The sequence below is a fragment of the Pelodiscus sinensis genome, chromosome 25, assembly GCF_052426305.1.
Source record: "Pelodiscus sinensis isolate ZL-2025 chromosome 25, ASM5242630v1, whole genome shotgun sequence".
Taxonomy (NCBI): Eukaryota; Metazoa; Chordata; order Testudines; family Trionychidae; genus Pelodiscus; species Pelodiscus sinensis.
Window position 1 is genome coordinate 19957024 of NC_143076.1, and position 13873 is coordinate 19970896.

A 13873-nucleotide genomic window follows, 5' to 3' on the forward strand; every position below is an offset into this window, starting at 1 on the left:
AGAAAACTTGTTCTCCTTGGCCTCTTACGATAGGACAAGAAGCAATGGGCTTAAACTGCAGCAAGGGAGGTTTAGGTTGGACATTAGGGAAAACTTCCTATCAGGGTGGTTAAACACTGGAATAAATTGCCTAGGAAGATTGTGGAATCTCCCTCTCTGGAGATACTTAAGAGCAGGTTAGACAGACTCCTGTCAGGGATGATCTAGATGGTGCTTGGTCCCGGAAGGCAGGGGACTGGACTCGATGACCTCTCAAAGTCCCTTCAAGTTCTAGTGTTCTGTGATTCTAAGTGTGGCCTCACAGGAGCTGGTTCAGAATAACTACAATGCTTTATATTCACACCTTAGTTTATTGGAACGTAGTATAGGCACCTCCTCCATGTAGGAGGCTCCCAGTGGCATAGCGACCATGCCAGGAAGGGACAACTCCATCTGTGTTGCAGGAAAAGGTTGGAAGTAAAGGTCGCTTTGCTAGTAATACAAAGCTTGGGTGAGTTTTCCAGCAACCTCATGGATCTGACCGTTAGTTCCAAGCTGCAGCTACCAATTAGCGGTGGACTCCGCTGATACTGAATTCCACCAAATGTAAAACTTAAGATCCAAGCAAGGAAGCCCACGGATGTGCACGCATGCACACACAGCTACTTGTCTGCTTCAAACCTGGGGTTAGCCCCATGTTTGCGACAGAGAGAAAGAGAAGTGACATTAGAGCCAGGTGCACTGCAGACATGCATGGTACAAGCGCCCTGCAATCTAGGTCTCGCATGCTTGTGCTAATCTCCTCCACAGCTCTGACTGTGCAGTCCTGGGTGTCGCATAAACAGCAATACCAATTGTGACGTAGTGAGGGAACCTGGCTGGTTTCTATGCTGCTGGCTCTGGGGTAACCCCCACTGCTGCTGTGGGTACCATGACCCAGCAAAACAGGATGAGTCATTATGCAAAGGGATCTCTCAACTGGTATGGCCAGACACCCCCCCATGGAGAGGAACAAAGGAAGGTGGAATGCTGCCCTGGCTGGGGGGCAGGGCTGGAAGAGTGTTGGTTAGTTGCTGGCTGGGAGCATGAAGGAGACAGCCTAGGGGAAGGGGCTGGAGTTTAGGGGCCCAGTCTCCCCCATCTCAAGGGGGCCTGAGGCATCCTAGCCCAGCTCTGTGACCAGATTACATCTGTGCTGTGCTGTATCCTGGAGAGGCAATAAACTTCCTCTATTCCACCGGCTGGTGCAGTCTGTTTGTGCCATTTCGGGGTGCAGGAGACGGGGGACCCCCGACGCGCCGTCACACCAATCAAGTCAAATTGCAGGGGAAGACAAGGGTAGGACAAGGCCTCCCTGCTCATCCTGTGAACCCGGGCTCCCAAAAAGGAGAGTCTGCTGAAGTAACTAACCCACTTGGCCTTCTAAGTATGTTGTGCCCACATGTAAGAGAAGGATTCAGGGTGTGCAAGAAGTATGCGGTTCTTCTCCCTGGTCTCTCCGCAACGTGTGTCCAAATGGCTCCTCTGGGATGTGAAAAGCAACCAGTATATTTGAGCTAATCCATCACAAACGTGAACCAGCATGCCCTGCCAAGGTGAAAGCTCTGATGGAAACAGCATAGCACTTCAGTATTTTTATGTCCTGTCTGGTACCGTGGGAAGATCAGCAGTGACCTCAAGTTGGCATGCATTAAAAACAAAACACTTAACATGCACTCAGAGCAGCTAGCATTAAGAATTTACAACAGACAGAATTGTGGTAATCTGCAAACCAGTCTCCTGAGGGCGTCTTTGAGAAGGAACATTCAACCCTAAATTAACATACTAAACACCACCGCTTTATTAAGGAAGCAGGGCTGTTTAATAATGAACGCTGATGTCTAAGATCTGTGTACCGTACAAGTGTCATTTACAGCACTGATGTACACGGAAGGCTCACTTAGACACTCTCCTGCCGACACCACGCCACTCTGGACATACTCCAGAAGCAAGGCACTCCCCCAGCTTTCCCAATGCCAGGGATATTTCAGCCTCTTGAGAACCAGGCCCCGGCATGGCCTACCGGTCACTGGAACGCAATGAGAAAGAGCCAGACGAGGCCAGTCCTGAGACAGATGGGAGTTATGCACAGGAATGGGCTACAGTCCTGGCAGCCCTTGAAGAAGAGCACTGAGCCTAGCTCCAAGCAGGATGCTATAATTTCACATCGCTAGCGTGCATGTATGGAGAGAAAGTGGGAGGGGGAGGGGAGGAAAGAAAAGACCGTCTGCTAACTCCTGCTCAGCACTTCAGTCCCATTTAAAAAAATCCCTGCAGCAGCCCATCGCTTGGCAAAGGAAGTGAAGATCAATATATGGATCTCTTGTGGGCCCCAATAGCTATATTGGCAGGTACATAAAGTCAGCAACACATTTAACTGGCTCCAACAGATTCTTTAAGTGCTTAAATAGTTGCACACAAAGATACAGACAGGAACCCTTTTACACATTCACAGGAGAGGCTGCAGAAGGGGACAACAGTGCAGCTCTTGAGGAACAAAATGCAGCTCAGCTTTATGGTGAGGTGATTCTGGACTAGCCATTTACTACTGACCTCCCCTGGAGGAATGAGACACGCAAACACACTGCTCAGCAACCAGCCAGCAGTAAGCAGATGCTCCTCTGCTCACAGAGCTGTAGACAAGGAAGATCCAACACTCGATCATTTTCAGCGGGAACTTAGTTTTATTTTAAACGGAATCAAGCTGCTTTCTCAGAAGAATCTCTCTGTTGAGCCTACACACACTCCATTTCAGTAGCCTCATGTCAGTGGCCAGTAAGTGGGATGTATCCAAGGGGGGTCTCTCAGACAATGAGGACATACTCAGGGTTGTTAACAGTACTTACCAGAATGCTGCAAACTTCTCCTGTCTCGGGGAGCAGTGGTAAAAGGTTCTAAATTCCTGGGGCTTCGTGTGCTCTCACACTTTGCACCTTTCAAGAACTCCTAAAAACCTACCTTCACTAATACCTCAGACCTGCACTGACAGCAGTTTATAATATGCAAGATTAGATATATGGGAGCTAACATTTCCACAGAAAAATGAATGGAGAAGTTCTTACATGTTAGACCCGAGTGCTCAACCATTCTACCTGAGAGACAGAAATGGCCTTTGTCTGAAGACAGAAATAAAATAAATACATTCAGCCAGCCGGGATTGAAGCTCAAGGGTACGTCTAGACTACACATGCCTCTGCCGACGGGCATGTAAAATAGGCTACCCGACATAGTCAATGAAGCGGGGATTTAAATGTTCCCGGCATCATTAAAATAAAAACGGCCGCCGCGTGTGCCGGCTCAGCTGATCATCGGCACAGCACGGCAGTCAAGACGCGGATCCGTCAACAGGGAGCGCCTTTGTCGACCGCTCCTTTATGCCTCATGGAACGAGGTTTACAGGAGCAGTTGACAAAGGCTTCCCCTGTCGACTGATCCGGTCTTGACTTGCGTGCTGTGCCGATGATCAGCTGAGCCATTTTTTTTTTAAATGACGCCGGGGATATTTAAATCCCCACTTCATTGACTATGTCAGGTAGCCTCTTTTACATGCCCCTGTCGGCAGAGGCATGTGGTCTAGACATACCCCAAGTGTTCCGAAGACACAGCAGAAAGCCACAGAGAATGCCTGCTAATAGTTTCAGAAGCCTAAAGGCAAACCAACCTGGCCTTACCTGTGGACATAAAAAATGGAATGCGAAATTTCCCGCTCAGCACCCTTGCCCGCAGATTTTGCAGCGTACTCCCATCAAAGGGCAGAGCACCACAGACCAGCACATACAGGACCACGCCAAGACTCTGCATTCAAAACAAAGAGCACACATTAGCACCACCACCAAGAACACCAGGGACTCTGCAGACTGTGGGGAACAGCAGCAGGTGTACTTTTTGGGAAAAGGCAAACCCAGTGAGGATATGGCCAGGGTTTGGCATCCCCAAACTGACCCTAACAACCTCCCAAAGATGTGTGTTCAAATTAGAAGTCTGCTCTTAGGACTCAAAGACAAAGGCTGCAATAACCCTAAAATCCTAGCCCTCTATCACCACTACAGGAGACTAAGTAACGTTCATCCTCAGTGTAAATCCACTGGATCAACAGTTACAGAGTTTGTTAACTCTGGTGTGTTGTCATTCTAGTATGGCTCTGTGGCAACTTAAGTCCACATAGAATGCGGAGAGCTTAACGCACAGCACACTTCTCACTAGAGCCCTGTGCGAACATAAAATCTGCATCCATATCCACAAATACGAGGTGTGGTTATTTACAGCCACATCCGCAATGCCGATACCCGCCCATAGAGAGCGGATATCCGTGGATTTGCAGGGCACAGAAAAGGAAAATGGAGCAATGGCAGGAACCATAGCTCCACACTAGAATGACAACAAACCCCATGCCCAGTTTCAGACCAAGATTGTAAGGCTGCTATAGTCCTGCTTTTGCAGAGCTGTTACCAAATAGCTAATGCCTGTAAAGGAGACTTTCAAACTACTTCATAGGTATAGAATAAGGAGGCAACTGCTAACATTTTTAGTTTGGGCCTTTTGTCTTCATTGTACCCCTTTCAGTGCTCTGTTCTGAGAGATACAATCTTTACTTGCTACAAATAACTATACCAGGTCAAACCATGTACCCATGAGAAGTTGCCTATTCCACTTGTTAAGTATTACAGGAATCTAATTCTTTCACGACCAAATCAAAATGTACATGTATTTCTATACAACTCCTGAATTATAAAGTACAGTGCTATAAAACAAGAAGCATGCAATTTAACAGCTGGAATAAAATGTTACATTTCTTTGAACATGACTATTTCCTACAAGAAATGAATTCAGTGCTCTGGAAGCAAAGCCACATGTAACTGAGTTTTGATACAAGATCAAAGCAAAACACAGATCTGTTCACCGCATACCCAAATGTCAACTTTCGGCCCGTCGTACTCCTTCCCTTCAAAGAGTTCAGGGGCCGCATAGGGAGGACTCCCACACCAGGTTTTAAGCAGCTGGCCAGGTGTGAAGATGTTACTAAACCCAAAATCTGAAAGAGTAAGGAGAGAATTGGTTAGAGGAATACGTGACCCATTCCAAGGACTGTAAGCATCACGTGATGTTTCTGAAACCAAATAGCTGAGAGATACCATCCAGGGAAGTCGTGCAATCCCACAATGTCTGACTGCCATTTGGACCCAAGACAAAGAAAACGTGAGAGAAAGAGCTGCACGTTATCTGTGCATCATAGTGCAGCTGACCCAACCAGCACGTTTGCAGCTTCATCTCCTTTCTAACAAGCAATAGAGGTAGAATACTGAAAATAGCATAAAATATACACACTAAGTATTTAACCTCTTTAAAAATGCCAGGAACCTAGCACTGTTAGAACTGCATCAGAATCTGCAAATACAGTCATCTCACTTATTGCGTCCAATTCTTACAAAAGGTGTTTTTCTTCCATTTATCAGCGACGCGTATCAGCTCTTACAGAAGAGACACGTTCTAGCAATTAGGCTCAGCACTGGGATTTTAATTTACATTCAAAAGATTCCACGTGAAGATCCTGCATCAGTTTCTAGCCTCCATCCTCCCAGCTGTCAATTAAAAAAAAAAAAATCTCATAATCACGATCAGAGCAGGTGTTCCAGCTAGAGCTGCTGAAACCAAGATATCAAGTAGATACAGAGTAAAGCAGAGAGGATGGAAAAACTGGGTGTTTCCAATTGCCAGAAAGTACGTGGATTCTTTTCTGGCAAACAACGGATGGAGCCCCAGTTACAGAGAACAACTTCGCAGTCTGATCCAGCCATTCAGCAACAGCACACGGTAAACCCTGAAACTCGAGTCAAGAGCAAAGTCTTTGTAAGCAAACTGTGACCAGCCATCTTGTCATTCAAACAGCATTTGCACTTGGTATGCTCCCGTGTGCCATCCGAATCCCAAAGGTGGTTCTGGGAGACGCCTGCACACATGCACGTGTGGAGAAAGGGATGGAGTTTAGGAGACAAAACTCTGTATTGCAGCCATACACCACTGCTTCAGCTGCCGGACAGTAAGGATTCCCGCCCTTCCCCGCTGCACCAGCCAAAAGAGTTTTGCCCACAACATGGCCATCATTAGCCTTTCTTCCCTTTTTCTTCCCAGGCAAGGAAAAGAAAACCATGTAGCAGGATGCCGCCTACATGCCACGTGAACAGGAGTGCTACCAAAGCGGCCACACTGCCAACTGCTTTGCTAGTAATGCCCTGCTTGTCATCCTAATAGAGAGTACAGACAGCAGGGCTGCATTGCTATTCCTGGGGAGGCCTGCTGCATTATGGTTGCTGCTGTAGTATGTCCCACCACGCACACAGTACGGTTCAAGACCACGAACTGCTGCAAAAAACAGCAAACAGACTAATATAAGAAACATGCAAATTAAATTTCGAGCCCATCACTTGCCAATTCCTTGGATTTTCCACCATGCTGGAAACCAAATAAATTACTCTAGACTGGCAAGCACAATAATGTTCAGCCCAAAGGGGCTGATTCCCAGAAACAGCACGCAGCTGGGAGTTTCTCTAATCCACCTCTGCAAGCCTTTGAAGTGTGCTCTCATGCTTACAGTGGGATGTTTGGCAAGTCACTGAATTCTTACTGTCAACAAGCACTAACATCTACAAGTCTAAGTAGGCTGCACCTTTAACAACCAACCATTAGGATTGCCAGATGTTTTAACCAAAAATACCAAACACCCCCACCCCCCAAATAAAAACACCGGGAAAAAATTCTGTTGAGGAAAAGTAAGGGGGAGACTAAAAGTTGTTGGGGAGAGGGAAGAAAAAGACCCCAACAACAGTTGTTAAGCAATAAAAAAAAATCAGCTTGGCCCCTTTAAGAGGCTTTTTTGCTGACGGCCATCTTGTTTTTCTGTTCCAGCCACAAGACAAGCCCCAGTGGAACCAGGTAATGGGGGGGGGGGGGGGGGGGGAAGAGACCGGTGGGGCGTCCAGGGGCCGGGCCAAGTTGCTGAGCGTGTCGTAGGGTTGCCAGTTGTCCAGTCTTTTCACCTCCTGGCAGGGAAAAAAACCCCCAGAAATATCGGACATTGTAGGTGTCCGGTATTTTCTGATTTTTTTTTAAACCGGATAGGAGGTGACAATACCGGACACCTGGCAACTCTACCAACCATGAGCAATCAAGCTTTCATGAAAGTTCTTCCTCCACTGAAGAGGCATGTGCTGCCACTTCGGCAGCTAGTTGTCATGCTTTGGGTTTTGATTGCTACCGTTCTGCAGGAGGGCAAAGTGTTCCGAAGAGCTTTAGAGCATGCTTGGTGTTTCTAGCATCATGAATTCACCATTCAGCTCACTGTTCCAACCGTGTGAATTCACAGCGCCTGCCTGGCTGCACGATAAGCTGGTTTTGACATGCCACACAGTTCCTTGAGACAACAGATGGGCGTGTCAGGGATTCATGGGAACCTAGGCTAGAAAGCCACTTCCTCTTAGGTCAGAGATTGTTCGGCCAGGCCACAGTCCAGTGACTAAGGAGAATCAGAGTGTGGGGAAGGGGGAGGTGAGAGAGACAGGGAGGGGATTAGGAAATGAAAGAGCAAGCCAGGCCACAAAAACATAGCTTCTGTCTCCGAGCGCTGAAGGCTGAACTTAAACAAGCTCCTCCTCACCCCAACGGCTACCATCACCACCACAAGCTGCAGCAGCCTCGATGGCGAGTAACCAGAACTGCAACCGAGTCCAAGCCGCAAACGTTTAGGAAAAGCATCATGACTGGGATTGTGCAAAGGTCTGTGAGAGACCAACTCTAAGGCCTGTGGGTCTAGGGACAATCCCAGCCTACATGCACAGCATGCACGTTGCTATGTGACACATACAGGCTACTGGCATGTACAAGAGAGACTGGCTGCACATGTGAGTGGCAGGTGGTTGCAGAACTCAATGATGCTCAGGCACAAACAACGGGTATGAACATCTCAGGGTATCAGCTGTTTCAGGACTTCACCCAGCCCTGATGGCAGATTCTAAATGCCTGCACATACCTGCTCACAGTCCATTTTAATATTTTTTTCCCAAGAGAAGCTCTAGCCCTCATTTAACACTTGAATAATCCATGTCTAGCAGTACCTTTAGGAAGCTTTAAATAGCTCTGGTCCTAGCTGAACACCTAAGCAAATATTGTAGAAACAGTGATCTTGTCAACGTCTACCAAGAACAGAGTCCTGGGCACAAATGTAACTGGGGCTAAAACAGCTCCTTGCTTCAACAGCGTGATCACAGAGCTCATGGTTGGTCGCTTTCACCACTACTCGACCCGAACCAACGACAAACAGAAGAAACGCCTGCCGACTCTGGACTCAGACACCGACAGCCAGCACAGCGTACGACCACAGGTGTTCAAGTTGCATTGTGGCTGGGCTTCAGACGGGAAAATAACTCACTTTGAAGAACTTCCTCTTTGTACTGCATTTCAGAGCCCACAATGATTCATGCCTTTCAGTTTTCCAGTGAACTAGAATCAGATGGCTCCCTTTGATAAGTCGTCCTGCAGAACGCCTGGAAATAGTTTTCCAGAACCCACCTGTGCTTAATGAACTGAGGTCAAGCGTGGGGAAGAAACAGTTTTCTCAAAGCTCTGAGCAAGGAGTATTTTGTTTTTAAAAGCAAAACTGTGCTTTTTAAACAAACCGACATACTTACGGTCTATGAGCACTGCCGTAGCTTATGGAAAAATACCTGGTTGCCTACAGCTCCACCTACTAGAGTGCATTGAGGACTCTGTGCACAAACAGAAGAAAGAGGAAACCTCTACAGAGCACTCTTACAACTAGTTAGGACTGAATGTAGTCACAGCAGCTGGGAGAAGGGGTCTTAGGAAAGTCAGTTTTACTATTTTAATCAGTTACAAGTTGTTAACTAACTAGGGTTGCTAGATGGTTTCACCAAAAATAGCAGACCCAGGGGGAAAAAAAGTACCCGGAAAATGCTGGGGGGGGGGGGGGGGAGAGCACCAGGCAGCTGAAATGCAGTTGTGGCCCCTTTAATTGCCTGGCCCCACCCCCACCACGTGTCCGTCAGCAGCCGCGTCGGAAAAAGCAGAAAATACCTATGTCTGGTATTTTCTCAATTTCTTTGCCAGACAGAAGGCGCAAATACCAGACTGTCCAGTACAATGCCGGACACCTGGCAACCCTATAACTAAACCCAGTGGTTTTCAAACAACAGGTCGTGACCCAGTACTGGTTGTGGACTGTCAGGCGCTGGCTCTCGCTGCTGCAGGGGGATCAGGTGACTGGTGGGGGGAGAGTGCACAGGGCTCCATGCACTGCCTCTGTCCTAAGCACAAGCTCTGCTCTCTCATTGGAGAGGCAGGAAGCTGCGTTAGCACCCTCATTGCACAGCTGACCAGGAGCTGCTCAAGGTAAGCCCCTCCTGCCATAGCCCTGCCACACTCAAAACCGGAGCCCCCTCCTGCTCCCCAAAGCTCAGGCTTAGCCCCACTCTGGAGCCCATACTCTGTCAAACTATGTTACGCTGGCAGAGCAGTGGAAGCCCTGCAAGAGGCTTGGAGGAGAAACCCCAAGACAGACTCATTGGGTATATTCTAGCTCTGTTTCTTTCCTTAAAGAGCTAGAACTAGAAGGGAACCTAACATCTGTACAATTACTGGCTCTTGCCTTAGAAAGTAGAAGAGGTTGAGGATGCATTCTTGTTAAGGGAAGGCCTTAGAGGAGATCCTCTTCTGAAAGTGGCACCCAGGAAGCCCTGGTGTTTATCAAGCATCGCAACCCCTGGGTAAATTTTCTGATTGCAAGCAAAGAGAAGTACGTTGCCAAAAAACTACTGACTCTTGTTCTTTGGGAAGGTAAACTGAAGAAAAGCCCTCCGTGGGACGAGGACAGCTAGGCAGCAAGGCAAAATTAACATTTGCAGGCATAAGGAAGTGCTTTCTGTTCACCTGTAGTGAGAACAGCAACTCTGCCAACTTCCACTCATTGCTCCTGCATTTTACTTACTGGCAATTACTGAACAGCACTGCAGTTATCAATATTGAACCATAAAAAGAACACTGAAAGCCACACACGAAAGCCCATTACAGAGCAGTAGCAGCTCACTGGGAAGTTCATGCTGGCTGGAACTGGGGAGTTTCCCATGTCCCTCCAATGGTGATTTGCAAGTTCCTGTCAAACTGCAGAAGCTGGAGGCTGCTTTGCATATGATGCCAGAGATCAGACAATATTAACCGTCTCACAGCAAGCTGCTTCCCACGGAGCTGCGCATGGAGTTTAAAAGGAACTACACAAAACATCACCCCTGGGCTTCCTTTTTAGTGTGTGTAGTATGACAGGCTGCGTAGCCTGGTGCTCAGAGCAAGGTACTGGGAAACAGGGCTTTGGGATTCTATTGCCTGCTCTGCCACTGACTCGGAGTCCCTGGGTAAGTCACTTCAGGTTTCTATGCCCAGCGCCCAGACTGTGAAACGAAGAAAGAAGAGATCTGCCACATGGGGGCTTGCAAAGCCCTTTCAATCTCCCAGCTGAGGGGAGCTACAAAAGCAGTATCACCCGCCACGGCGGGAAGAGGCTTTCAATTCAGAGAGTGTTGAAAGCAGGATTCTGCTCGTCTTTCACTTGGTGAGCACAGTTCTACGTATCTCTCAAGTATTCATTCTGGGGGGTCCCGCATGAAAGAAAATCAGCTGCTACCAGTTTTTGTTCTTGACATAATGGAATCGCTGGTGTCAAATTATAATTGATGGAGTCTGGGGACCAAACTAAATACTTCGAAAACCCAGTACTGTAAATCAGCTTCTCCAGGCTGTTCTTCAAATCACTCCCAAGTCTTCCTGCCAAGTAAAACAACACTACCACATGGGTGGGAACTATCTTCCAGAGACCATTCTGGGAGCAGAGACTGGGAATGAGAAGAGTTTCCAACTTCCTTACGTTGAAAAAAAAAAAGTTTCCACAATTTTCAAACATTCACATAACTTGTCAGCATGTTCATATGGACATTTCTTCAGGGAATCCAGCCACAATTCAGATGCTGCCAAAGTTATTTCTGAAGAGCTTTTTAAAAAGAATTATAACACAGGAATTTTTCCCACTCATCATAAAAGAGAGGGCCTAAAATTCATCATAAGTGTATTTGCATAGGGCAGACATCAGAATATTCATTAGCATAAATAATGCTATGATTTTGTCACACATTTGTAGTTAATTCCTCGTGCACATGTGTCCATGCGTAAAAACCAATAGTCATGGAAAAACCACCACCTGGAGGGTGTTGGCACATGACCCCCACTCCTGCAAACGCACCTCTGGCTCCCTGCTCCAAGCATTGTGACCTATGCAGATTTGGGTTGTTCACCTGTCCATCTGCCTCAGTTTACCACTTCCATGCCACATGCTCTAAGAATATCTTAGAGCTAAACGGCAATAACCAAATAGACTAGGAACAACATATTTGTAAAGAAAGTTAAATGCCACTGCCAGACTTGTGACCAAAACATTGCAATTTAAACCTAGAAAACATCCATCTCGAGATGCTGGCTCACTAAGGAGTTCCTAAGCTTGGCGAATCAGGTCAGTATTGAAACTGCTCCCAGGCTGAGCAGTTCTGTGCCAAGCTGTGCCTGAAGCAAGTTTTAGTCAAGTTATAAATCCTTTAAAATGGGTTCTACAATTAAAATGCTGACAAACCTTTCGCTATTTGAGCCCTCCTGGGTGCTACAATGTGGATATTCACCTAAGTATTGAAAAGGAAAATGCACACACATTATCAAGGGGAAAAAGAAAGACAGGGAGGCAGAGAAAGGAATCATTCACATCGGGCATCAGTCGTAGGAGCAGCTGTGAGCATTACACACCTGCCACTGGGCTGGGAGAGAAAGATGAAGCTGAGGCACTCTCCATGGAAGCACATTTATCTGGGCAACATGGAGCTGAGCTCTTCCCCAAGTGCTTTGGCATTTGCTGCGATCCATGCTTCAATGCATTTAAACGGATCACTAGCCATCCCAAAGGGAATCCTGTATGGAGCAGTGGCCAAAGGGATACAAGACCTGCTTTTGTTTTGAGCAAATATTAACCATTCTTATGTGTCGAAATGATATTAAGGACTACCTGGCATATCCTGACCCAAGGCAGCTCGCTCTCTGGAAGCATCCCCGTGGAGCTGGACAGATCAGACACATTTTCAAACGGAGAAGCAATACAGACATGAGGGTCTGAGCGGCAACAGTTTGGAAAGTGCCTGAAACGTGGGCTTTGTGGGAAGGCTAGTTGAAAAATATCCATCCATTCCACCAGGCCTCCCTGGCGCATGCTAGGACACTATCTCTGTGCAACAAGCCCCTCCTGGAAATGTGCACAAGGCCTTGCTGGATCATCCTCAGCCTTCCGCTCCATTCGTGGTGTGTCACGAAGTGAGGTGCTGCTGTGGTGAGTCGCACTCCCACACAAAGAGTGCAATTGAGCAGACTCTCTTGGCCTTCCCTTGCCTCTCTACCCCTAAACTTCGTCACCTTTATCCTGCCACACTCCGTGCCTCTGACTCACCCTGCACCACCCTACACCGACGGCAGGGCTGCTGCTTCTCGTTCTCTCGCCCACTGGAATGGGGCTGGAACACCACAGTACCAGGACTGCCTGCAGAGTAGCAGCCCAGCCTTCAGCAGCAAGAAGGGGGGCGAACATTCCAGAATTTGCCATTTGCTGGCTCTCAGCCACACAGAAACCTTAAGTTTCCTTCAACTGAACTGTGCGTCCTTCCTTCTGAGTCGCGTGAACGGCGAGTGCCTCCGTTTCTGAGCTAACGGCAGCGGTCTTCCTGCCCCCCGCCAGGCCCCGCTCACCTGCTATCTTGATGTTAAGGTTCGCATCCAGCAGCAGATTCTCTGCCTTCAGGTCTCTGTGAACTATGTTACAACAGTGACAGAAGTGGACAGCAGCTACAATCTGCTTGAACTTTCGCCGAGCTTCCTTCTCAGCCATCCGTCCATGGGCTACCAGGTGATCTGCAGGGGACCAAGAACAGAACATGTGGTTATTGGGATCTGGGGTGCTGCTAACAAGAGATGCAGAGGGAGAAAAACAAAACCATATTTCACTGGGACAATCTCCCTCCATGAGACTAGAGCTTGTACTTATTTGAATGAGCGCTTAGGAGCGTGCTCAAACTCACTCTGAGGACAGAAGAGTATTTTCCAGTTACAGTGGACATGTTTGTCATAGGGACTGATGATACTCAGAACTAGAAACTCATTCCGGCACTAAAACACTCACATTCATCAGAGATTAAGACGCCATCCAGCAAGGGGTCGGGCCTAGTTCGGGGTCCTCCTGACTCAATGGGTGCAAGATTGGGAGTTGGTAGGAAAAGGCTAATACATGGTTTCACTAGGACAGTTACGTTGTCTGCAAGTCAAGAGAAGTGTCCTAAGACTGGAGGCTGGTCTGCTCTGAAAGAATAAATGTTCTCAGCTGTGCAAGCATGAAGCCTCCTGCAGAAAGCGCAATCCAATCTCTGCTAGAGACCAGGATACCATCCAATGTGTGTGGGTGTGGGGGTGTCCCTCATCCTGCGTTCTTAATGCAGGAGCCAGCTCTGTCCCTGGGGCAGCCTATGTTGGTTGTCCAGCCACTCCCAGGGTGGGTGTTATGAACCCACCAACCCATGCTCTGCAGGTGAATGCCCTATATCCTCCAAAGCCCACCTCACTTTCTATGGGTCTCTTATCCTGCCTTCCTAATGCAGGAGCCAGCTCCATCCCTGGCTGGAGGGGAAGGTGGGACTCAAGCCCCTAACCCTGTGCTCTCCAGGTGAATGCCTATCCCCTAAGCCACTCCAGAGCCCCCCCCCCCCCCCCACAT

General features: G+C 47.9%; 1 protein-coding gene across 2 annotated transcripts in view; it reads right to left on the minus strand.

Annotated features, from left to right (window-relative positions):
• SIK3 (SIK family kinase 3) overlaps positions 1-13873 on the minus strand; it is a 145201-nt gene that overhangs the window by 34565 nt on the left and 96763 nt on the right. For both annotated transcript variants that reach the window (XM_075909532.2, XM_075909531.2), the window contains exons 4-6: positions 12856-13017; positions 4926-5050; positions 3690-3813 (exon numbers count right to left, since the gene is read on the minus strand). In XM_075909532.2, coding sequence (XP_075765647.1) covers positions 3690-3813; positions 4926-5050; positions 12856-13017 — 411 coding nt within the window. The remainder of the gene's footprint in view (positions 1-3689; positions 3814-4925; positions 5051-12855; positions 13018-13873) is intronic.